A 27,177-nucleotide genomic window follows, 5' to 3' on the forward strand; every position below is an offset into this window, starting at 1 on the left:
CAATCCGAAGCCGGAACCTGGAGCCTTTTCCAGGTCTCCCACACGGGTGCAAGGTCCCAAGACTTTGGGCCGTCCTCTGCTGCTTTCCCAGACCACAAGCAGAGAGCTGGATGGGAAGCAGGGCTGGCAGGATTAGAACCAGTGTCCACATGGGATCCCAGCACATGCAAACTGAAGATTTTAGCTGTTAGGCTACCACATTGGCCCCGGGGCAAAAAATTTTGAATAAGTTTTCATAATGCTCATCTTCCATGAACTTCTTGACCACTGCTTACAGAAGCAGACTACAAAATATATTTGCCTTGAGGCTGGCATTGTAGTATTTATTATTCAGTTAAGCTGCCACCTGCAAAGCCAGCATCCCATATGGGTGCAGGTTTAAGACCAGCTTGCCCCACTTCCTATCCTTCTCCCTGCTAACGTGCCTGGAGAAGCAGCAGCAGATGACTCGAGGTTTGGGCCCCTGCCACCCATGTTAAGAGACTTAGAAGAAGCTCCAGACTCTTGGTTTTAGTGTGGCCCAGCCTAACCCTGACTGCTGTGGCCATTCGAGGGAGTGAACCAGTGGATATAAGAACTCTTTCTCTCTCTCTCTAATTCTCCCTTTCAAATAAATTTATAAATCTTAAAGAATATATATGTTTGCATCAAAACATACTTATGTTAAAAAATCCCATTTCCAAAAACTATTTTAATGTTATAAAGAATATTCAAATGGCACTAGTTTAACATTCTAAAATAGCACTGTTTAGTTCTACATCAAAGTAGAAATTTTGTAGCATCACTGAAATACAATTTTTATTATTTCATAATTTGGCTACAGAATATTTAATAATTTGAATTTCAAGCCACTGTTACTATATTTAGTTATACTACCCTTCATTTAACTTTTCATAAAAGCAAAATTTAGCGTGTCTACCAATCATTTAGTATATCCTTCCTATAGTCTAAATTTAATTTTGATCTGATTGTCTCCTTAGAAAAACACAATGCACATTTCCAGAAATTAAATGTACCATTTCAGATTCTGAATTGAGAATTTTTCAACTGATGAATCCAGTCCACTGGATTTGGCCAACATCAGTCCACATTTTGTGTGTTCCAGAATCTCTTAGAGGGCCCCGGTGCAGTATCCTAGTGGCTAAAGTCCTTGCCTTGCATGCGCCGGGGTCCCATATGAGCGCCAGTTTGTGTCCCAGATGCTCCACTTCCCATCCAGCTCCCTGCCTGTGGCTTCAGAGGGCGGTAGAGGATGGCCTAAAGCCTTGGGACCTTGCACCCATTGTGGGAGACCCGGAAGAAGCTTCTGGCTCCTGGTTTTGGAGTGGTTTAGCTCCAGCCATTGCAGCCACCTGGGAAGTGAGTGAATCTTTTCGAATAAGCAGTCTGTTCCCTGGGGATACCCTGCCGCTGTGGAGGCTGCGTGAAGGAAAGCAGCTGGGTAGAGAAACGGGGTGTGAAGAGTGGAACGACAGACAAGAACCGGTTCTTGGGAACTCCATGGACTGATGCATGCACCTGCTGCACCGGGTGAGGTTTCACATCTGGTCGGGGAGCTCTTCCTCTTGCAGCTGCCTCTGACGTTAAGGACCATCTCCCCAACGGATACTCCATCCAAACCCGGCAGGCAGATGCAGCAGGCCTACTACAGATTCTACAGGCAACAAGAAAATGAGGAAAGTGATGCCAACAGGCATGTCCTTACCTGAGGTACCTGTTGGCCAGGGAGAGTGTGTTGTCCCATCGGCTCTTGATGTCAGCAAGAGTCTCCTGGACAGAGGGCGCCTCGCTGCTCTCAGCCTCCCTCAGGATGGACTGTATTTTGGCATCTCCTTCAGGCTTTAGTAAAATGATTTCCTGAATGCAGTAAAAACGCTATTATTTCTTTCTTGTGACATAGGGATACTACATATAACATCTTTCCAGTTGCAAGCTTTCTCTGCAGAATCTATTTCAAAATGATCTTTTAACAAAATGAAGAAGCAATTGTTTTCTCTCACTGTAATGATCTCAACTTGTTTGTGAGCCCAATCCCATGATATGAGATTTTTGCGTCCCCGTTCCCCAGGGAGAGAGAAAGTCTGAGGAGGTGGCCAGCAGGCACAGACACTGCGGAGGGACTTGTGGATGTCAGATCTGGGGTCTGACCTAAGTAGACTAGACCTCACTACGTATCTCAGGTAGAATTCATTTTACTGAGGAAGCATGAGACACAAGATGCCCGGAGAGCTGTGGTAGCTTTAGATCATGGCAAGTCTTCCTGTGGGTTCCATTTAATGGACTTTTCATTTTAAAGTGTGCCCCCACAAGACTAAGATGTCACCTTGCAAGCTGTACGGCAGGGGATCTCATTAAACACTCATCAGTCTGAGTTGGTTACATCCATATTCTCTTTCTGACGTTCAACTTCCTTTTCATGAAATGGTCAAAAATCCCTGGCAAATACCCCCTGCCTCTCCACTATTTTATCCGGAGAGGCAGACAGACTAGAGAGAATTTCTATTCACTGATTCACTGCCCCCAAAGGCCCTCGATGGTCCAGGCTGTGGCCAGGTGCTGGACACTTCGCCCAGGTCTCTCCTGTGAGTGGCAGGAACCCAGTTACTTGGAGCCACCACTGCTGCCTCTCAGGGTGCGCGTTAGAAGAAAGCTGGAGTTAGCAACCAGGGCCGAATACCGAACCACAAACTCCAACTTGAAAAGTGTGGCGCTAAACATCACCCCTCACTCAGCTATTTACAGGCGGGCAGTTAGGGCAACAACTCAACAGGACATTTTTATATATCCAAGATCACACATATGACTTTGCACAACAAATCATACTCCCTCTAGTCTTCTCACCCTGACATAATTAAGTCCCATTCCCTGTTCTCTTTCTCCTGTGCTCTGATAATCCCCTCCTTCCTTTCTTGGAAACGTTAGTGACATTTCACCTTCTCTTGGGAAAACTTTTGGATTAATCCCGAACAACTCCAGTTTCCTTGCTAAGTGTCACCCACTCTTAGAACACACTATTCTTCCTGCTGTTTTTCCTGACAATGTTTCAACGCATACCACTTGAGTTCTTGGAGGACTGCATGAGAGCTGACCTACTAGAAACCCCTGCAGTGTTACGTGCTCCTGTCCTGGATTTCTAACCAGCAAAGCTGAGTGAATCAACTCTTGGATTGAAAGTGACCTCAGTGGAACTTGGGACTTCTTCATGCTCCTCTCCAACACAAGAATTCCTCTCCACCTCTTGAACTCACCACTGCATCGGCTCTACTGACCTGGCTATCCAAAAGCTCACGAGAAATACACATTACAGAAAAACCATCCTGAGAACTCCAAATGTTTTGTACCGGGGTCAGTGTTTGGGTAGAGTGAGTTAAGCCACTGCCTAGGATGCCCACGCTCGATAATGGAGTACCAGGTTCAATCCTGGCTGCTCTGCTTGTGATCCTGCTCCCTGGGAAGTCAGGGAGAGATGGTTCAAGCCCAAGCGCCCCTGTCTCCCACCCAGGTGTGAGGCCTTAGAAGGAGTTGGGGATTCCTGGCTTCAGCCTGACCCACCTCTGACCACTGCAGCCATTTGGCGATTGAACCAGTAGATAAAACATCTCTGTCTCTCTGTCTTTCTGTTACTCTACTTTTCAAATAAGTAAAATAAATTTTGGAAAAAAAAAAATCTCTCTCTTCCTCTCTGTCACTCAGCCTTTCTAATAAATAAATCTGAACTGTCTTCTACCAAAACAAACTTTCCTTTTCGCCCCACTGTTACATACTTCGACAAGTACCCCTGTGTTCTTTTAGTTTTCTGAACGCGCACACCGGCTGAAGCTCTGCTGTTACCTGTGCTTCTGTGCTCAGGGAGGATGAGCAACAATCGGGCAGTTAGGGAGCACATACTTTCCCTCCTGCATTTGCCTGAAAACAACGTGAAATCCATCACAGCCCTCCTCTCTGTAAGCTCTGTGCTCTACATTTCCTCAAACCATTTCACACTGATCCTATTTTTCATTAGGAAACAAATCTTTGCAGCTTTCCTCTAAATCTTTTCAAAATCAGAGTTCACTCTGACCTCTGAAATTTAATTTCCAATGGATGTACCTTTATTTTTTGGATCCGTTCTTCAAGTGGCATTTCGCCTTCAGATGAGTTCAAAGCCATAAGTGACTCTTTAATCTCCTTTATCCAATGAATTACATCACGTGCAAGGTCATTAAAATTCGTGTCCTCGGTACGTGGTAGCTTGTCCTCTTCCTCGATGTCACGTGCTTGTCTCAGTAAACCCTGGTATCTATCCAGTAGACACGTTGACTCCATTGTTATCGCTTCTTCCTCGGTAAGCCCAAATTCCTTCAATGAGCTGTTCAATTGGGCCATGGATTCAAACTGTTCCCTGAAAATTCCAAATGTTGGAAATTTACAGGAGACATTATAACACAGAAGAAATCATGTTCCCAGGATATATTTCATACAAGATTAGCTGTACCTCTTTCTAGCTAAAGCTTGGCAAATCAGCTCAGTTTTCTCTTCTGAATCTTCCATTTCTTTCCACTGGTCTTCTTGATGAGTCAACCATTTACTCAGATTTCTGTGCTCATCTTGGAGTCTGCAACAAACCACACAAATAAGAGCACAGAACAAGAAAAAAGCACTTGTTCATGTTAAAGAGAAAGATGGCATAAACGTTGTTTTCACTATACTGCTATTTTTAGAATAACTTGTATTAAAAATCTGAATAAGAATTGCCCCTTTGAAGATAGTTTGTGCTAAAGTCATGAGTCATGCAAATGGATTCTAAAGAACAAAGACATGCAGAAGATCTTGAATTCCGCCCTGAGACTGTGTCACAGGAGGAATGATCTGAACTTCATAATCCCAGCCCTAAATCCACACTTAAAAACATGTCAGCCCTCCATCTCTCTAGTCCCCGCATGTGTGGATTCATATAACCAAGTGACTGAAAATTGTTTTGGACCAACTGCACCCACACGGAGCATGTGCAGAATTCCCGTGTTGGCATGATTACCTAAACAATACAGTGGGAGGATTGTGAAAGCTACAGGCAAATATCATGCTGTTTTATAGAAAAGACACTTTATTACCCTGGGTTTTGCAACAAAAAGAGTTTTGGGGGGGTCCTGGAACCAGTATCCTGCTTTCACCAAGAAACAACTGTGTTATTTTATTTGTGAAATTTGTAGGTATCACTCATTCTAGTACATGCTGTACTGAGGTGGGCAATGAATGAAAGTACTTCAAAAGTTCATGGATAATGCAGAGGAGAACCTCTGCATGGATTTCCATGTCGTTTGCACAAAGCAAGCTTACTGCTAAATTCCACACTCCACAACCTTTCGAAGTCCCTCCTCCCGACACGTCCTTCAAGAGCACTCTCTAGACACGACCTTTATTTCCTACCTCAGGAGCTGCTGCAAGGAGTCCTCCAGCTGCTTTGCTCGAGCCTGGCACACAGACTCCATTTGCTCTAATTCAAGTTCCTGACTCAAAAGCCAACTGTTGAGCTCAGTGACGTGTGCCTTGGGCAGATGCTTCTTTACGTGTTCCAGGACAGTCTGCATCTGCTGGATTTTACTGCTTTTTCCTTCCAGAGTCAAGAAATCCTTCCGGGAAACAAAAGTCAATTACACTCTGCCATCAAGTGCTCCCTGCCACCCCCATGATATTTTCCAAGCCAGCAACCCAACATGCCATCTTCATCCAACCTAGACAAAAGAAGGGCTGTGGTGATGTGCCCACTCCAGAGGCAGGTGACTCACAGCAGTTCTAGAACCTAAGTGCACATGTGCACATCAGCTGACTTTCTGGGAATAACAGCAAGCAGAATGCAGTGCCACTGTGAAGGCAAGTAGCCGCAACAGCACCAAAGAGACATGTTTCTGTCCTGGCTCTGCTCCGCTTCCCCTGAATAGTTGCTCCTTCCTGATAATCAACAGGTAAAACTAAACAGACCATACTCTATTAACTTTTGCCCAGATAAGAATTTATACCAATGTTTAAATTTGAAGGTTTTAGCATCAATTATTGGGGATCCTTTAATGAGCAAAATTAAAGGCAAAAGGAGGTGCCAGCATTGTGGCTCAGAGAGCTAATCTGTTGCCTGGAACACTGGCACCCATAAAGGTGCCAGTTTGAGTGGCAGCTACTCCACCTCTGATCCAGCTCCTTGCTAATGCTTCTGGGAAAGCAGTAGAGGACGGCTCTGTGCCCATGTAGGAGTCCTAGGAGAAGCCCCAGGCTCGTGGCTTCAGCCATGCCCAGAATTGGCCTTAAGATCATTTGAAGAGATAACCAGAGGATGGAAGACCTCTCTCTCTCTCTCTCTCTCTCTCTCAACTTACTCTATAACTCTGAATCTCAGATACATAAGAACTACATCTTTAAAAAAGGTAAACTCAAAGAAAGGTGATCCTGTTAGTGAAGAACTCTACCCAGAGAGAACAGTCAGTGCTGCTGACAAGCTGGAGAATATGACACTGCCAGAAGCTTCAGTCCTATATCACCTCAACAGATCAGGGTTGGCAGATACTGCAGGTGTCTTAAATGCCCTGTGCAGTTATTTCAGGCTTCCCTCCAACACAGTCCAACCAGCAGAGTATCAAACCTCAATCTGAGCTTTAAGATAAACACTGAGAAAAACTCAAGAAACCTTTATCGAAAAAGTGGAGTTTATTCAGACCTAAATTTGACTGAGTCTTATCAAATGTGATTTTAGCAACTGAATTCACCATCATCATTAAACCAAACATCATTTAAAATGACTGTGAACATAGAATCAGTTTAAGCTGATTGCACTCCTCCTTGGGGACTGCACAATTCCAAAATATTTAGGGGAGAAGAGTCAGGTTATTTGGAAATATTAACTTCTGTGGGAAGAAATTAGCAAGTCAAATTATCAGTGTCCTATCTACTTAAATATAGTTCCATGCCTCCAACATCTTAGTTTTGATCAATTCTGATTAACATTTACAAAAATATCTTACGGAAAGTTTTAGCAGCTTTTGTTCCACTTTCTCTCTGGTTTCTGATGATTCAAAACACTCCTTAAGGTTCATTTTAACATTGCTGAACCAGTCGTTAAAGTTCTGACATTGATCTGTAGGAGAGGGAGGGAGAAAAGAAGCTTTATGAGCCTTCGAGGACTTTGGTGACCCTGTGAAAGCTGTAGCCTGGGCGGGGGTGGGGGGGGTCTTTTCGCCTTTCCATATCCTCTCTCTGAACCATGGCTGGCCTTCATGGGGCTGACCCTGACTGTGCCTTCAACTTCACCTCCAAGCAGAACCTGCTTCCTGGTTGGAGACATTTCTAGATTCTGAGATACAGTCTTTCCAGACATTTAACACCTCTACCAGAAGAACAAATGGAAATCAGCACAACTGTCAGTAAGAAACCACTTAGTTTTACAGACAACAGGGAAAATACTCCCCAGCTAGCTTTCGATGGAAAAACTTACATAGGGAGTTCAAAAAGTTCATGGAAAAATAGAATTAAAAGCTATGTGGAGTGGCCAGGTGTATGGCCTAACGGTTAAGGCACTTGGGATGCCCACACCTCACACTGCAGTGTGTGGAGCTGAGTCCTGGGCTCCAGTCCTGCTAATACACACACTGGGAAGCGGAGATGATGATTTAAGTACTCGGGTTCTTACCACCCATGTGATATCACCCTGAATTGACCATCATGAGCATCCGAGGAAGGAACCTGTAATTAAAGTAGACTGGTGCTTTCTCCTCTCTCAAATCAATACTGTTAAAGTTTATTCTATAAAAACATCTGAAATTTTTATAGACTTTATGATAAAAATTTTGCGTGAACTTATTCAAAACCAAAGAGAATGCTGTTATGATAACCCTGAAACGGAAGTCCCCAGACCCATTTATTGTGAAATTTATAGAACTTAATACCAGGAAAGAGTAAAACACAGTGACTGAATGCTGTATGGACAGCCGGAGACAAACATCAGAAAGATAACGCTACACAAAAGAAACACAAACAAAACAGAGGATAAGCTGGAATTCTCTCTACATGAAGTTCAGAAGAATCCAGAACTCACTAGTGAAGTTCCAGGTCATGTGGTTGTGCTCGGAGGCAGGGAATGAATGGAAGGGGAGAGGGCGGGGCTTGCGGTACACAGCTAATGTTCCGCTCCAGGTGACACAGGTGCACCCTCCCCTGAAAGTTCATTGAGCTACCCGCCAAGGGCTTACTCACTTTTCAGGACAACTTCACTAAGAAGAAAAATGCTATCCACTGTACACTCATTTTTAAATTTTACTTATTTATCATTATTTTTTAAAGTGAGAGATCTTCTAACTTGCTTCCCAAGCCATGGGACTAAGCCCCATTTCAACAGCTAGCAAGGCCTAGAAGCAATGGTGGTGTACTTTCTACCTCAAACCTCCAACACAGATATACATATATTTATCTAGAGGAACTGCATAAGGGAGGCGAGTACATCGTAAGTGAGGATACGTGTACACAGGCATCTCAACTTCCGAATAAAAGATGGACTCCCAGTGACACTGTGAAATATACCGTACTGTTGTTACAGTAGAGGGGAAAGCAGTGGGGTGGGGCATGGAATGGGAGGGAGGGAAAATCCCCGAGCCCAAGGAATTATATTATAAAAAATAAAAATTTAAAAAACAAACACAAAAACTCCCTTCTTTCTAAGCACATGGGCAGCACGGGCCTCGGTTAAACACAGAGCTGGGGCTTGAAACAAACAGCTGTTACTGTATCAGACATAAAGGATAAGTGTTTCCCCCCAAAAGAGGTTGGTGTGAACCTTCTAAGTGTACCCTGTACAAACCATCTCAGCGTTAGGCTCGGATAAGAATCTGTGATCACGGGGCCAACTCTAGAGTTTAAAGTCACGCTCACCATTCAGTAACTTGGAGAAGTGGTCCTGCAGGAGGCTTTTCTTGGTATTGAACAGATCACTGACGCTTTCGTATTGCTTCTTCAGCTCGGACAGTTCAGGAGTCATGCAACCGACCTGGTTCTCAAGCACCGTCATGCTGTGCTTCTGCTGCAGGATTTGCTGTTGTATCTCCTAAAAACAGCCCAACCATCACTGTCAGCTCTTAGTTGTTGTTATTGTTTAACATTGGTTTATTTGAAAGGCAGCGTTACACAGAGAGATCTTCCGTCCACTTACATGGGATGCTAGTAGTGCAGGCAGGCAACTTAACCCACTCTTCCACAACGCTGGCCCACATTGTGAAGTTTTAAAACCAGCCACATTTACACAAAACCTAGACCTGCATAGTTTTGTAAAAATTTAGATCATTTTCTATTGCGTGGACCCACTTTCTCTTCGTGAGTAAATATGTACACGAATCCACTGCAGTCTACTATTAAGTAATTACTGTTCATAAAGCAATCTAAAAGTGAGCACACTGTACATAAACAAACTGATTTCCTGGGTTCTTCCCCAGACTTTCGTTTTTAACTGACAATTCTTGGCTTCAATAGGTCAAGCGCCAGTGTCGGGGCAGGTGTTGGGCACAGCAGTCAAGACACAGCATGGTATGCCCACCTGCCACACCAGACTACCTGGGGTTAGGTTTTGGCTCTGCTTGAGTTCAATTTCTTAGGAATGCCCACCCAGGTAGGCAGAAGGTGGTACCGTAGGCACCTGGGTCCCTGCCATTCATGTAGAAGATCCTGACTGAGTTCTAAGCTACCGGTTTCCCCCTTGCCTGGCCTCCGCCGTTACAGGCACCAAGGGAGTGTAACACTGATGAGAACTCTAGCTCTGCCTTTCTCTAACCTTCAACGAAACAGAAATAAGTAAGCGCAAAATTAAGAAGTCAGCGTGAAAATAAATAGAAACCTCAAGTTTACTGAAGATCTCCAAGCTGTCGCAAGGAGACAGGGCATTTAGAAGGGATTCCGTCATCCCAATCCGGGTCTTGGCCTGGTACAAATCTTCCTTCAGCTCGGCGGGGCTGTCCCCGAGCACAGGGCAGCCAGGGTCTCCGGTTAGACTCCTTCTGACGTGTTCCATCTGTTTCAAGACAGAGGACTCCATGACCTGAAATCACAGGAGACAGCGAGTAGGGTCACGGGCTGCATTTAACAAGACGCCAGGACACCTGTGTGGGTACAGACACGCTGAGCTGGCGTTGCTTCAACGCAAAATAAATCCCTCTTGGCCCATGCTTCACCAACACAACCATTCCAGGGACGTCTTTAAGAGAAGAGAGTTACATGAAAACACTGAAGTTCTGGGCTTTTCTACGAGATTCGTTTGAATTTCTTCTCTTAAAATAAGTTTCGCTTTAGCATACCAGTTGAGGTGCCACCTTGTGGTGCTCAAGAGACAAAACACAGAGAAAAAAAAATCAAGTGAAAGTAAGGAGAAAAAGTGCAACTGATGGCATTAAAGACTCAGAAACACGGTAAGCACTCCATGCACAAAACACAGGCTTAAGAAGACTCCAAACCTTGCCTAAAGCCACAAAGCTAGTAAACTACAGACCTCAGTCCATCACGAGGCACCTGGACCTAATTAAAAGTGAAAACCAGCCTCACACAATAGAAAATCAGGCTTGAGACAACGTCCGTGTTTCTGCACTAGCAATGAATCGATCGAGGGTCACTCATGCTCTTATCCCTCCTACATCCAAGACATGGGACATTGCTGTCAATTTCACGGACTCACAGGCAACACACACACACACACACACACACACACACACACACACACACACAGCCCATCATATCAGTGACATGACAAAACGCAAAAATATGCTATTACTTATGCTACAGGGAGAACAAGCGCACAGTTAACACAAGCAGATGTTCAAGAATTTGGGAATTCATTTGACTTTAGTGAGGGAATGGAATAATGACCCCAGTTCCATTTTCTCTTTAAGAATTAGGCAGTTTCTGAGCATTGTTTGGGAGGATACATGAACTCCGGATCTTCCATGCGGCACTCTTACCTGCAGCTCAAGAGGCTTCTCGCTGCTTTGCAGCAGAGACTGTATTTCAGCCACCCTCCTAGAAAACTCCCGAGATTTTTGTTCATGGATTTGTAGCTCTTCCTAAAACACACAATATCAAAAGAGAGTGTCTTTCCGTTTCCTACTTTCTTTTCTGGTATTCAGGATCATTATTGCTGATGTACAGAAAGAGAGAGACTGTCACAACTTTCCCCGGTCGCTTTTTTTTTTTTTTTTCCTTTTTGACAAAGTTCTAGGAGTCAGAAACTTCAAATCCCTTCATGCCTTAGGCACATGCTAGAACCAACTGCAGCTTTCTAGCTTTGGTTTAAGGCCATAAGAGGATGCACGCCTTTGTTAAAAGTGCTAAAATTTCATGGATATATAACAGATAGATTATAAGGGTGCATGTCTTTGAATATATGTACATACATTTATGAAACATAAAATTTAAAAAAAAACTTGACAAAGAGAGACAGCTGGGTTAATATGACCTGAGTCAATAATACACAGATAAACAGTCAATTAGAAAGAATCCTTCCTAAAGAGACCACTTTAATTTCCAAAGTCAAATGACACCATTTCAAAAAGACATCAGGGTGGGTGGGGGCAGGTGTTTGGTCTGGGAGTTAAGATGCCCACATCCCATATCAGGATGCAGGGGTTTGACTGTTGCATCCTGCTCTTGACTCCAGCTGCCTGATAATGCAGACCCCAAGAAGAGGCCACAGTGATGGCAGGAATGACCCAGTTCCTGCCTCCCACCTGAAGATCTGCACTGAGTCCCTGGCTCCCAGGAGCAGCGGCTGCTGGGGACATTTGGAGAGTGAGTTACTAGGGAAGAGTTTTACTCTCTCAGAAAACCTTGTACTCTTTCTAATCTTTTTGGGGGACGGTTTAATTCAAATAATGCAGAAGTTGTTGTTAATCAGGATCTAGATCAGAGGTAAACCATCTATAACCGGGGGCTGTTAGCCTGTTAGCTTCGTTGGGATGTGGCTGCTTCAAGCACTTCTGCATTGCCGATCATTATTTTCATGTGACAACCGTGAGACCGAGCAGCTGCACCAGACACGCACTCACCCGCGAGGACGAGTTGTTTACGACTGACACTGCTCTTCTACATGTGCAAGCAAGAACCAGCCTCTATGTCCTCTAAGCCCAACGGGTTAATCCCAGAGGACAGTAAGGACCCATTGGGCCTTCAGAGATTCTAATCATCAGACAGGAAGGGTTATTTGTATCCCGGATAAAACCCCCACCGACCCAGTATTGTCTAGAGGGGTTTTGCTTAGTAAAATTGCTGGTCTATGGCAGAAGAATTTCTTAAAGAACACAGCATCATCTGGCACTGACCCATCAACGGAAGGTCCACTGACCATCAACAGGCACCACTGACCAACCATGTGGCTACAACCCAAACACGCACCTCTCAGCCCCAGCCGCAGGCCATGGGAACCTTTAACTGCAAGGAGAGGCTGGGAACAAAGCTAAGGCCGCTCACTTCATGCTCTGCAAGAGGCAGATAAACACCTCCTTCCATCACGTTGGTGTCAGTGACTGACTTTCTGTGCACCACGCAGGAAGGCTCACATTTAGGGGCACCATAGCAACTCCGTAAAGTAGAACAGGAGGTTGTTCTCTAACACTTTTCGGTTCCTTAGCGAAAAGGTTTCCTATGCTGCAGCCTAGACTAAATGCCTAGGAATAGTTATACACCTTACGGGGCTTTCTGGTAGGAGTTTTGTAACTTTTGTTAAAGAATGGTTGATTGAGCGATCGATCGATTGATTAAAGGTCAATTGATTAATAGTTACAGAAAGCGAGAGAGAGAGAGGTATCCTCTGATGGTTCACTTCCCAAATGGCCACAACAATGGGGGCTGGGGCAAGCCGAAGCCGGGAGCCAGGAACTCTATCTGGCTCTCCTCATTGGGTGCAGGAGCCCAAGACTTGAACCATTTACTGCTGCTTTCTGGGAATGCTACCTGGGAGCTGGACAGAACGAGAAGCAGTTGGAATTCAAACCAGCACTCACATGGGGTGCTGGTGTTGCAGGCAGTGGTTCAATCCACCGCCCTATATCACCGACCCCAGTTCTTAACATTTTACATCAGGAATCTCTTCGGTATGGCCTGCATACCCTTTGCATTAAACTACTTGAAAAACAAAACATAAAGAACCTAAAAATACCTATCTGAAAGGCAGAGTGACAGAAAGGAAGAGCCACAGAGGGAAAGAAATATAGAGAGAAAGGACCTTTCTAATGATGGCTCACTGCCCAAACGCCTCCAATGGCCAGGTCTGGGTCAGGCCCACGCCAGCAGCCAGGAGTTCCAGCCTGGTCTACCAGGGGGCGGCAGGTTCATCTTCCTTGTTCTCGATAATAAAGGTATGCATAGTACCATTCTACTGTTTGTTGACCACAGTCATGATTGAAACAAATGCTACATTTCAGTCAATACTCACGAAAATGTAAGTACAAACTTTTCCCATACAAGGTCATTACCCATGAACTCCATGGGAGCTATGAACCCCAAAGCAACAACACCTGCTCCAATTCTGGGTCTCATAAAGAAAGGAGAAAAGCTCAGATTCCACCAGAGGGACCACTGAAGAAATCACCACAAAGACTTTTTATTGGTCATTCCATGTTAAATGCCTACTAAATAAAAAAATATATATATATTTTAACCATCAAATACCTTCAGCCTTTCTCTTGCCTCCCCGGTCAGCTGTTGCAATTCCATTTTTTGAAGAACCTCTTCAGTCCACTCATCTACCACACTTTTTAAGTTATAAAGCTTGTCCCACAAAGCTAAAGCACGACCAAGATTTTCATAGTGGTCTTCTGTCTTCTCATTTATCTACAATAATTGGAAAACAGAACACATGTAGTGGAAGAAATACGAAAGCCATAATTTTGGTCAAACAACGTTTTAACATAAAACTTGAATTTGCCACTACTGATTAAACATCACTACTACCTAACAAGAATGTACTAGTTGAACACCAGGATCCCGTACGTGCAGCTAATGCATTAACTAATATGATAATAAGTTAAATGGAAGATTACAGATCCATTTGCTAGCAGTGCCTACCTACCTCTGGGAGAGACTACATTACAAAGCCATAAATTCACATCATTTGAACATTCTCACAGTGAATATTTTCACATTTTGTAATGAGACAAAAGTACCAGGGATATGCAAAGAGAAACACTTCATCAGTGTACACTAAGCAGAATTTTCAGTCGATTAAATTGCCACGTACATCAAGCCATCTATCGACAATTATATTTGCTTCTTTTTCAAAGGGGGGCTCCTCAAAGGTCTTCATTTTATTTAAATGAAACTGTAGATTTTTGCAGATCTGGTTTATCTTGTCTACAACTTCTACGTGTTCATTAAATTCTTCCTTGATAGTTTCAATCTGTAACAAAGACATAAAACATGTTTTTGAGACACTGACACAGACAAAATTCTCCACATGGGAAGCAAATGGCAGACTTCTAAATATGAATCAGAGAAGTAATCTCAGGGGAAAGTTGAAACTACATCAGACAAACGGAAAATGAAAGTCAAACATCCAAACTGTGAGACACCGTGCAGAACAGCGAGGAAAAGGCACTCCTAAGAAATGAGCAGAACCTCAAATCCACCACCCAGGCTGCCAGCCCAAGGAGCTAGGAAGAAAGCAAAAATAAATACAAAGCAAGCACAAGGAAGCGAATCATAAAAATTAAAATCAGCTAAATTAGAAATAGACGAACGTCAGAGAAAACTCAGTAAAACAGAGCTACTCTTTGACCAGGTTAGGGAAACTGACACATTCCTAGCAAGACTAAGTTACGAAGAAGAAGAAAGCAGCGCCCACATCAGGAGGTATCAAGGAACGCCAGAAGGCACCGTGGTCAGCCACAGGGAGGCACGGGAATGCTACCAACAGAGCTACACGCTTGGGCGAAATGAAACACAAACCACCACAACTCATTCAATACTCACTACAGGACCCATGTAGCCCTGTTCACATCCATGAAACTGTGTTTGTCAAGGAAGCATTTCCTAAAGACAAAGCTGTAAGTCCGGGGGACTTCACTCGACAGTTCTAGCAAACGTCTAAAGAGGAACTAATACCAATCACGCACACTGTCTTTGGAAAAATAAAAAAACACTCTCCATTTACTTTATGAAAGCACCTTCTATTCTAACACCCCACCCACACAGCAGTGGTACAAAACCAGGAACTACAAACCAAAATACCTCATCAACATCCAGGCTCCACAATCCTTAGCAAAATAAGGACAAATGTTATTCAGCAGCACACAAAAAGGATAAGACATCATGACCAAGGAAAGTTTATTCCAGGAATTTAAGTCTGGCTCCACATCCTCAGGGAAGCTACCACATTAACTGAGTGATTTGAAATAATTATATGCTCATAGCTGTTAACGCAAAAAAAAAAAAAAAGTTTTGCAGCTTCTATAAAAATTAAACATGTAATTTACATGTGACCTAGCAACCACACTGCTAGGTATTTTGTCCTGAAGAAATAAAACTCATATTCACCCAAGATCTCTACACATTTACAGCAGCTTTATTCTTTTTTAAAAAAAAAAAAAAAAGATTTGCCTATTTATATGAAAGGCAGAACAAGAGAGAGAGAGTTAGAGAGAACGAGAGAGACAGATCTTCTTTCAATCAGCTGGTTCACTTCCCAGATGGCCACAACAATTGGGTCTGCATCAGGCCATAGCCAAGAGAGAAACCTAAATGTCTGTCAGGGCTGAACAACAACTAAATCATGTGCAAACCATGGGATGCTAACTATTCAACAATAAAAAGATAACATGGGGCCCGGCAAAGCCGCCTAGCAGCTAAAGTCCTTGCCTTGAACGAGCTAGGATCCCATATGGGGGCTGGTTTATTTCCTGAGGGTCCCTGTTCCCATCCAGCTCCCTGTTTGTGGCCTCAGAAAGCAGTTGAGGACAGTCCAAAGCCTTGGAACCTTGCACCCACATGGGGGCCTGGAAGAAAGCTCCTGGTTCCTGATCAGCTCAGCTCTGACCGTTGCAGACCCTTGGGGAGTGCACCAGCAGAAGGTCTTCCTCTAGGTCTTCCCTCTCTGCATATCTGGATTTCCAATAAAAATAAATCTTAAAAGAAAGGAGGTGGGCAGTGGCTAAAGTCCTTGCCTTGCACACACTGGGATCCCATATGGGCACCAGTTTTGTCCCAGCAGCCCCACTTCCCACCCAGCTCCCTGCCTGTGGCCTGGGAAAGCAGTGGAGGACGGCTCAAAGCCTTGGGACCCTGCACCCATGTGCGAGACCTGGAAGAGGCTCCTGGCTCCTGGCTTCAGATTAGCTCAGCCCTGGCTGTTGTGGTCACTTGGGGAGTGAATCCGTGCATGAAAGATCTTCCTCTCTGTATATCTGACTTTGTAATAAAAATAAATAAATATTTTTTTAAAAAAAAAAAAAGAAAGAAAAAGATACAAACTATGGACACATGCAGGAACCCGAATCCTTGGAGAATCAGGCTGACTGGAACCAGCCAGCCTCAAAGGGCTGCACAGGATCCCAAATGGACAAAATAATAGACACGAAACATATCTGTGGTCACCAGGGGTTACGGGGAAGCTAGAAATAACAAGGAAGTGGGCAGGCAGTAAAATAATCGTGAGAGAGAACCCCATGGTGATGGAAATGTTAAGTGTATGGGTGTCAATATGCTGATGGTGATACTGCGCCACAGAGACTCAGCGAAGGGTAGGAAGAATTTTTTTTATAGATCACGTCTTTAAAAAAAAAAAGTGTGTTTACTTATTTGATACACACATACACACACACACTTCCATCTCCTAGTTGACAAATGCAAACGACAGCCAGGGCCCCAAGACTCCATCTGTTTCTCCCACTTCGGTGGTGGGATGCACGCATCGGAGCCATCACCTGCTCCCTCCCAGGCACGATAGCAGCAAGCTGATCAGTAGCTCTGATATGGGAGGTGGCCATCCCAAGTGGTGGCTTAGTGACTGCACCACAAAGCCTGTCCCTGTACTATATTTTATAACTATATATGACTCTACAATGACCTCGAAGTCAAAAGGTTAAATTAAAAAAAAAAACCTGAAATTAAGCAAATTCTTTAAAATGGGAGATGCAGTAACTGGGGGAGTTTCTGTCTGGCAAAGAGAAAAGAGAGAGCGGTACTGAGGAGCTGCGTGTTTTGTTCCATAATGAATGGAAACAATAATGTGGAGGGAATAGCATCCATGCAGACATTTCCCAAACTCTCCCAGCACCCTGCCATCCTAGCCTCCCAGTGCCCTGCCATCCTAGCCTCCCAGTGCTCTGCCATCCTAGCCTCCCAGCGCCCTGCCATCCTAGCCTCCCAGTGCCCTGCCATCCTAGCCTCCCAGTGCCCTGCCATCCTAGCCTTCCAGTTTTAGCTTTACGCTTCTTTCATGAGAGTGGGAATCTGGTCACACGGCTTAGACAAGCATCCAGTTCCTATCGTTCAGAAAAACAAAAGCTGTCTGTGCTATCATACTGCAGCCACTGGAACAAAGCATGCTGAAGTCACGCACGACAGCGATCAGCTGTGGAGGTAGCATCCGAATCATTGTGTTAACTGAAAGCCATGTGTCAGCCAGTCAGCACTAACCCTTGCCTCTCTGAACGGCTAATAATAATACGAGATTTTGTGAGGAAGACATAGGCTTTTGTTTCAGCCAATAACGTGACCATATCATACTAGATACGGAATTCTCCAGGCCATCAGAAAAGCCAGGAGTATTATATACGTCACTTAAGGGTAATTAGCTATATTTATTAAAATTTTTAAAAATTCATTTTTGTCTTATTTAAAGGCGACACTGAGAAAGGGACAGACAGACAGACAGACAGAGATCTATTCGGGGATTTACTCCCCAAACGCCTCTGACAGACAGTGCTGGGCCAGGCTGACACCATGAGCCTATAACCATCCAAGTCTCCCGCATGGGTGGCAGGGACCGAAGCACTTAGTTGAGCCATCATCTGCCACCTTGTAGGATGTGCATTAGACAGAGGCCAGATTACAACTGGAACAGCAAAAGCTCAGACTGGGCACTCTATATGGCATGTGGGCATGCCAATCACTGGCTTAACTACTATGCTAAACATTGATCCTATATTTTATTTTTAAAAATATTTTTAAAACATATTTTAAAATATGACTTCTGCACCAAAATAAGCTTATCATATAATTCCACTTTCTATGAACTTTTTTTTAAGATTTCAAATACAAACTACTCAACTAACAGATGTGTTATAACATCTAGTTAGAAATGGTTTTCAGGGTTTTTTTGTTTACTTTATTTTTTCATTTTTATTCTTTTTTTAACCAAAAAGATTTACAGAGAGAAAGAAAGACAGAAGGGTATTCCATCCTCTTATTCATCCCTCCAGTGGGTGCAACAGCTGATGTTAAGCCAATCTAAAGTCTGGAGCCAGGAGCTTCTTCCGGGTCTCCCACACAGGTGCAGGGTCCCAAGACTTGGGTCATCCTCGACTGTTTTCCCAGGCCATAAGCAGGGAGCTGGATGGGAAGTGGAGCTGCCGGGATATGAACCAGCATCCATATGGGATCCCAGTGTGTGCAAGATAAGGACTTTAGTCACTAGGCTACCATGCCAGGCCCTCTTTTTATTCTAACACATAATAAAAGCACCAATCTAGACTTCAAGTTTAACATGGAGGACTGCATGCGTGCTTGCCTTCATTCTCTCATCAGAAGCTACTATACAATGACCAAAAAAAAAAAACCAAAAAACCTTAAATAACACAATCCCACAAGTACAAAATGACAGGAGAGAGATGAAGAACTATAAAGGCAGAAAGCTGAAGAATGAGTACCCTAACAAGCCAGAGAAGGCTGAAATGTTAGTCTAGAAAGGAAGCATGGTGGAGGGTGAAGGGGAGAAGCCATCAAGAAGTCAGTCAATTCATGCCACAGAATCCAGGAAAGCATTCTCCAAGGAGCCACAAACGCAGACATACAGAGCCAGCCATGCTGACCGAGTGGATGAGAAGCCCCCCTCTGTACCCTGGGAAGGGGAGCAGCTGGACCTGCTATAGAAGCCTGAGGAGGCACAGCTGGGGACAGTGGTGGGGAACCCTTATAACAGCCACAGTGGAGCAAATACTGAGGGAGTGTGACCCTGGACAGGGGCCACCTGCCTGTCTATAGGTTATAGGAGAAATAGAGTTTCTACAGTTAAGGAGTTGGAGCTATTAGACGGAGGGCTGCAACAGGCCACACACAGAGCAGGCCACAAGGCTACCGGTTACTTCCTAGGCACTATATCAAGGTTCCTCTGCTGGCCAGCAGCAGGTCCAACCTCACCGAACCAGGACAGGCAGGATCTGCTGCTGACAGGATCCCACTGAGCAAGGCCCAGGCAGGGCTCCAGAACTGGGAGGGATATGAATAAGTGCAGAGAAACTTCAAGTCAAGAAAAACCAGGCACCTATCACACATACAAGCAAAAGCTGCAGGGTCCCTGGAACGAGGCTGAGACCATGACTTAGAAACAAGCAGGACAACGTGGGAGAGTTGGCATCAGGGAACACGGAAGGGGACAAGTTTGAGGCTGGGCTCCTTAAATCACAAGGAATGAGGACAGGTGCTCCCAGGTCCCCAAGAGTGGGCTCCATTGGGAGGAGACCATGCACGCTGCATCCTAGCAGGGGCATGTCAGCTCAGGCTCTTGGCCTCCTGCACTGGAGTCCAGTGGGAAGCCACTACACTGACCCCTATTGTACAACTAGGGTGCACCGTCAGCTTTCCCACCGGTCAGCTTTTCAAAAGCGAGTCAGAGATACCGGGTCCCAGGCGAGAGCTTTTCCCGACACTCTCTTGGGTGTCACTTGAGCTTGTGGGTTAATCATCCCCCATCAAGATGAAATTGTTAATAGTCTGGTTTACTGAAGCCTCCACTGGTGTTGCTTTCAACAACTGGGAAGCATAATAAGGTTGCTTTCCAACATCCAGGTGTGTGAGGATACTTCATAAAGTCCTTAGGAAATGGAATTAAAAAATAATTTCATGCATACTCGTTTCGTAACACAGAACATTTCTAAGAATTTTTTTTGAAGATCTTTTCATTTATATAGATTTCAACACTGTTGCACTGGAACACATTTACGTTTTTATTCCATTCCCAAGAACTTTTTGTCCTTCGGTATCGGGCTAATTACATTTCACAGGTGCTTTTGACACCTTGACAATACTTTGGCTCGGGACTTGCAAAACCAGAGGGGATGGGGGGAGAGAGAGAGAGAGAGAGAGAGAGAGAGAGAATATAAATCTTCCATCTGCGGGTTCACTCCCTAAATGCCTGCAGCAACCAGGGCTGGGACAGGCTGAAGCCAGGAGAATGCCAAGTTTCCCACATGGGCGGCAGGGATTCCAGTAGTTGAGTCAGAACACACATGACCACAAGGCTGGATGGGAAGCAGAGTAAGCAGGACTCAAATCAGGCAACTTGGGAGGCAGGTGTCCCAAGCGGCAGCTTCACCCACTGCCCCCTAATGCCCACCCTGAAACAGGAGCTCATTCGTAGCATCCTCTTTGCTTCATCACACACGCAGCTGGGTCACTGCTCTGCCCTCTCGGCGTGAGGACTCACCTCTGCTATCCTTTTCTTCAAGTTTTCCTTGCCCATGTACGAAGCCTGGAGGGAGATGGCGTTTTCTTCCTTCTGAATCAAAGCTGTCAAGATACTTTTAAAATTATGGTATTGTTTCAAGAGTTCCAGGACTCTTCCACACTGATCAAGGCTGTGAAGAGAAAGAAAACAGCTACATGTCTGAAAAGAACCTGCTAGGACACAGTGCCAAGTCTTCCTCACAGATTTTTTTTCAAAGTACCCTTGGATTTATGAAGCAAATGGTATAAATAATCCTTGATTAATGGTATCCCTACACCCATATTAAAAAGTCAGCTCTGAGGTAGGAATCTGGTTCAGTAGTTACAATGTGGTTTGGGGTGTACACATCCCGTGTCAGGGTGCCTAGCTCTGTGTCCCGGCCCCATTTCTGATTCCAGCTTCTTGCTAAAATGCATGCAGGAGGCAGCAGGTAACGATGGCTCAAGTGCCTGTTACTCATGTGGGAGTGAGTTCTAGCTCCCACCTTTGGTCTGGCAAACAGGTGTTATGGGCATTTGTGACAATCAGATTTATCTGGCAATTTTTCTCTCATTCTCTTTGCATCTCTGCCTTCAAATAAAAGGTTTAAAAAATGCAATCATTTTAACAAAATTTATTAGAGTACGTTCTGGAGAAAATGACAGAATTCATAGCGCATACAGGCATCAGACAGTGAGTGATCCGCGTGGCAATGTCGTCATTCCCAAAGGCTTTGGGAACTCAGTGCTTCCCTGTCATTAGTCTGAGATGGTTTCAGTGCTAATTAGCCAAGTCACAGATTGCTCATGGACACATCTACTCATTCTAGATTTAAGCCATTTGCAAAAGAAAAATGAGGGGCCGGCACTGGAGTGTTGCGTGCTAAGCTGTTGCCTGCAACATTGGTGGCTTATATGGTCACTGGTTCATGTCCTGGTCACTGCCTTTGTGACCCAGCTCCCTGACACTGTGTCTGTGAAGGGAGACCTGGACGGAGTTCTAGGTTCCTGGATTCCACTGCAGCCATCTGGGGGATGAAACAGCAAATGAAGATCTCCTTCTGTCATCTCTCTAACTTTGCCGTTCAAATATATAGATATATACGACACCTGCATCCCATCTAAGTGCTTGGGGGGGCAGGTAGGGGAACAGTACAGTTGTGTAGCAAATAAAGCTGCTGTCTGTAACACCTGACCTGAATCCCACAAGGGATCCATTTCAAGTCCTGGCTGCTCCACTCCAGCTCTCTGCTAATGCATTTGGGAAAGTAGCAGAGGATGGTCCATGCACACAGGGATGGACCACAGAAAACAGGCTACCTGAGGCAGCCTTGCATGGGTCCACAAGAGAAGGCATTGGGAGAAGCTGCCAAAAGCATGCACCCAGGCACGGATCCCAAGAGCCTCAGCATGAATGACACACATTTAACCCCCACCTTGACATCCCATGGGTGTGTTCTCAGCATAAACGCTTCACAAAGTTCATTATACTTCCGACACTTGCTCGGCAGCAATTGCTTTTCTCTCTTACCTCTCGGTGATGGAAGCTTTTGTGTTCTCCCATAAGAGCACCGTGCTTTGGCATTGCTGACTCAGTGCGATTTCTCTGCCATCTTGGAATCGGGGAAGAGAATGAGACATTTCTTCCAAGCGCCTCTTCTCATCTTCGTAGCCATCTAGATCCTTATCCAGTTTGATTAATGATTTTTTCCTGGATTGTGAAAGAGAAAACCTTGGTAACCAACACAATGTAGTGCAAATACAGGTGACACTGGCGGTTAGGCGGATACATGCTGACTTCAATTTGTTCTAATGAGCTTAATGCCGATAGTACGCAGATGGTTCAGAGTTTAGGGGACTCTGCATTTCCAGAATACTAGACTGATGTTATAAAGAAACATACATATTTAGGGACCAAAGCTGACATCCCATATGGGCCTCAGCTGGAGTCCCAACTACTCTATTATTGATCCAGCTCCCTGCTAACGCTCCTGGAAAAGCAGGGGAAGATGGCCCAAGTGCGAGGTCCCTGACTCACTTGGGAGTTTGGGAAGATGCTCCAGGCTCCTGGCTTCAGCCCTGGACAGAAGATGGAACCAGAAGATGGAAGCTTCTCTCTCTCTCCCTCTCTCTTTCTTTCTCTCCATCCTCCTCTCTATATAACTATGCCTTTCAAATAAACAAAAGAATCTTAGATATATAGTATATATATTTTAAAACAATTAGCAGTAATGTTTTTCTGTGATGAATATTCTTGTGAAAGATACATACACGTATGCAAAAACAGAAAAAAGATGGAGTGTGTTTGAAATTTAAAACTGCATTTATGGATTTCAGAAACTTTTGTGCCAAAATAAACTTATGTTTTCATTCCAAGCTTTACAAACCTTTCAGAGGACCCAGTATACACAGCTCTCAGCCAGTTAGAGTCATTTAATGAAGGGTTTTAGCCTGTAAACTAATCCTGCAGGGATTAACCCCATTCACCCAAATAAAATTGGGAAATTGCTCACATCTCTACTTCCTCTAAGGCTCTCATTCCCTCCCGCTCCCCCAAAAGCTGCGGTCAGGATCCCCAGTACCCTGCACGTGGCAAAACTCACGTTCCATTCCCAAGCCTCACCGTGCTTCACTAGTCTGCAGGGCCTGGCCCAGGGGTCCCCTGCTTCTTGCCAAAACGCCTTGGTGTCCTGGTCCAGAGACCTCTCCTGACTTTCCTCCTTCCTCAGATTCCCCTTCATCTTCCTCAGCACTACCTACCTGGCAGGTCCCAGCATGGTCAACTTGAACCCTCTCGTATATTCAGAAACTCCCTCCTGGGCAGCCCTGGCCAGTCTTGGGCTGCACACGGGGGGCACCGCACACACCGCACAGTGCACACGGAGCACCGCACACACCGCACACTGCACACGGGGGGCACCACACACACCACACACTGCACACGGGGGACACCGCACACACCGCACACTGCACACGGGGGGCACCACACACACCGCACACTGCACACGGGGGACACCGCACACACCGCACACTGCACACGGGGGACACCGCACACACCGCACACTGCACACGGGGGACACCGCACACACCGCACACTGCACACGGGGGGCACCATACACACCACACACTGCACACGGGGGGCACCGCACATACCGCACAGTGCACACACTGCACACACCACACTGTGCACACACCACACACACCGCACAGTACACACGGGGGCACCGCACACACCGCACAGTACACACGGGGAGCACCGCACACACCGCACAGTGCACACGCCGCACCGCGCACACCATACAGTGCACACACCACACACACCGCACAGCACACACGGGGGCACCGCACACACCGCACAGTGCACATAGGGCACAGCACACACCGCACACTGCACACAGGGGGCACCGCACACACCGCACAGTGCACACACCACACACACCGCACAGTGCACACGGGGAGCACCACACACACCGCACTGTGCACACACCACACACACCGCACACTGCACGCGGGAGGCACCGCACACACCGCACAGTGCACACGGAGCACCGCACACACCACACAGTGCACACACCGCACAGTGCACACACCACACACACTGCACAGTGCACACGGGGGCACCGCACACACCGCACTGTGAACACACCACACACACCGCACACTGCACACGGGGGGCACCGCACACACTGCACACTGCACACAGGGAGCACCGCACACACCGCACAGTGCACACACCACACACACCGCACAGCACACACGGGGGCACCGCACACACCGCACAATGCACATAGGGCACAGCACACACCGCACACTGCACACGGGGGGCACCGCACACACTGCACACTGCACACGGGGGGCACCGCACACACTGCACAGTGCACACACCACACACACCGCACAGTGCACACACCACACACACCGCACTGTGCACACACCACACACACCGCACACTGCACGCGGGGGGCACCGCACACACCACACAGTGCACACACTGCACAGTGCACACACCACACACACCGCACAGTGCACACGGGGAGCACCGCACACACCGCACAGTGCACACACCACACACACTGCACAGTGCACACGGGAGGCACCGCACATACCCTACAGCGCACCTCTAGCCCAGACTTCTCTCTCTCACTGGTGGCTGAGGCTGTTTGTCTTCATCCCTAATTGAATGTCAGCACAACCATCATTTCAATGACCAAGCACACCTGATCTTCCCATCAGTACCAGAGAAATGTCTGTCTCATCCACTGACGTCTCCATCCCTCACGCTGGTCAGTTCCTATGCCTGCAAACCATTTGCTCACACTGATGTCACTTTTGGAGCCCATACCCAAGACATCCGTCAGTTTGAGCACTCCATGTTCAGCAGACACACAAGCTGCACAGAGTGGGCCTCCTCCCTCAGAATCCACACCATCACCATCTCCTCCCAGGAGGACCACAACAGACCAAGCCACACTCGCCAGGACTTCTGTAGTTGGCGGTCAACAGCTCAGCCGGAGAGCCCTAGGTATGATGAAAACCAAACCAAATCCTGCTCAGAGTGCTCCATGGACTTCTGGTCGAAGCACCATGGGGCCTCCAGCCTTTTGCACGCATCATACCCCCTTCACACCTCACCTCTGGGACCCCCATTCACTTCTCTACTCCTCACTGCCACGTTCTCACTGCCTCTCCTAAAGCCACAAGAGGCCTGTCTACCTGCTGCTCCCTCAGCCTAGAAGATTCCTTCCCCAGGAGGTCACCTGGCTTGTTCGTGTAACTCATCTTAGTCAATGGTCACCACCCCTTGAAAGCCTCTCCTGGTGATCCCACGGAGTTGCACTTGCCTTCTTACTGAGTCTCCATATAAGTCCTCACCACCAGACACGAGAGGGGACTTCAAGAAGCTCCTGGGAAAGTGGAACTGGGGTAAGGGTAGGCAGCTGGTTTAGTGTTTATGCTGCCACTTGCACTGTCTGCATCCCAAGTCAGAGAGAGTGCCTGCATTCACTTTCGCTCTCCACTCGATGCCAGCTCCCCGATCAGGGATGCCTTGGGAGACGTAGTGAAGGCTCAGGTAACTGGATCCCCATCACCCTCCTAGGAGACTCAGACTGAGTGCTCAGCTCTTACTTGCAGCTTAGCCCAGGTTCAGCTGCTGAGGGTATTTATTTTATATGTGGTAATTATTAATGATTAAGTATATTACTATCCGGTTTTCATTTACATATTCATCTTTTCCCCATCACTTATTTACAAAACTACAACTAAAATGCATTGAAGTAATAATTCAGTACCTCAGGATGACTGTAGGAATAAAAGTCTCCTGGGGGGTGAGGGTACAGGGGAAAGACATTCCCAGCTCTCCAGAGGGGCTTGGTCTGCTCAAAGCTCGCAGAAGACCACTGAGCCTAAGCAACTACAGGTGCACAGAGCAGAGGACAGCAAGTGGGTGATGCCATGAGGGGAGGAGTTACCACCAAGGAGACACTCACTGGCACTGGGGTTTTAAGGGGGCTGAAGGACAGTCTGAACTCCAGAATTGAGGCAGCCCACTCATATGAAGGTACTTCAAAACGTTGGTGGACAGGAGTGCCAACATCCCATATGGGCCCCGGTGTAAGTCCCAAATGCTCTACTTCACTGCTAATGCACCTGGGAAAGTAGCAGAATATGACCCAAGTGTCCAGGCCCCTGCAACCAAGCAGCAGACCTGGATGAAGTTCCTGGCTTCAGACTGGCCTTTGCAGCCATTTTGGGTTGAACCAGCAGATGGAAGTTCTCTTTTATCGCCTTGTCTCACATTTACAAAGAGAAGGAAAGACAGAGAAAAACATCTTTTGTCTATTGATTCACTCTCCCAAGTGGCCACAATGGCCAGAGCTGCGATGATCCAAAACCAGAAGCCAGGAGCCTCTTCCAGATCTCCCACTTGGGTGCAAGGTCCCAAGGCATCGGGACATGCTCAACTGCTTTCCCAGGCCATAAACAGGAAGCTGGATGGGAAGCGGAGCAGCCAGGATTAGAACTGGTGCCTAGATGGGATCTTGGTGCATGCAAGGCAAGGACTTTAGCCACTAGGCTATGGCGCCAAGCCCCAATTTCAAATCTTTAGAATGAGAGGATTTGAGCCTAACACGTAACATGCTCGCATCCCACAGTGGTGTCTGTGTTCAAGTCTTGGTGCCGATGCCTGATTTTAGTGTCCTGCTAATGGACCATGGGAGGTAGCAGCAACGGCTTAAGCAACTGGGTTCCTATTGGCCACATCGGGGATCTGAACTAAGTTCCCAGCACCCCATTTCAGCCTGCCAGCAGTTGCAGTTGTTTGGGGGAGTGAGCCAATAGAAACGAACTGTGTCTGTTTGCTTCTCAATTCAGTAACTAGCTAATTCACTTAACTAAATGTTTTGCGCCAAAATAAAGTCTTTTAATTCCATTTTCCATGAATTTATTGGCGTTCCCTGGTACAGAAGACTGCTCACCCATCTTGTACTTCAGTCTCCAGAAGGATCACCAGCCTCATCCCGAGCTTTGATTCAGTCCCCTGCC

General features: G+C 46.1%; 1 protein-coding gene across 1 annotated transcript in view; it reads right to left on the minus strand.

Annotated features, from left to right (window-relative positions):
• The window catches only part of SYNE2 (spectrin repeat containing nuclear envelope protein 2), a 309,068-nt gene that overhangs the window by 161,536 nt on the left and 120,355 nt on the right, over window positions 1-27,177 (minus strand). Inside the window, exons 32-43 of the mRNA XM_040975466.1 lie at window positions 22,163-22,342; window positions 20,633-20,783; window positions 14,231-14,389; window positions 13,663-13,824; window positions 10,959-11,060; window positions 9,845-10,045; window positions 8,890-9,061; window positions 6,990-7,102; window positions 5,407-5,609; window positions 4,475-4,594; window positions 4,090-4,381; window positions 1,706-1,857 (exon numbers count right to left, since the gene is read on the minus strand). Coding sequence (XP_040831400.1) covers window positions 1,706-1,857; window positions 4,090-4,381; window positions 4,475-4,594; window positions 5,407-5,609; window positions 6,990-7,102; window positions 8,890-9,061; window positions 9,845-10,045; window positions 10,959-11,060; window positions 13,663-13,824; window positions 14,231-14,389; window positions 20,633-20,783; window positions 22,163-22,342 — 2,007 coding nt within the window. The remainder of the gene's footprint in view (window positions 1-1,705; window positions 1,858-4,089; window positions 4,382-4,474; window positions 4,595-5,406; window positions 5,610-6,989; window positions 7,103-8,889; window positions 9,062-9,844; window positions 10,046-10,958; window positions 11,061-13,662; window positions 13,825-14,230; window positions 14,390-20,632; window positions 20,784-22,162; window positions 22,343-27,177) is intronic.

This window comes from Ochotona curzoniae, unplaced genomic scaffold (assembly GCF_017591425.1).
Source record: "Ochotona curzoniae isolate NIBS_2020 unplaced genomic scaffold, NIBS_Ocur_1.0 contig_2688, whole genome shotgun sequence".
Taxonomy (NCBI): Eukaryota; Metazoa; Chordata; class Mammalia; order Lagomorpha; family Ochotonidae; genus Ochotona; species Ochotona curzoniae.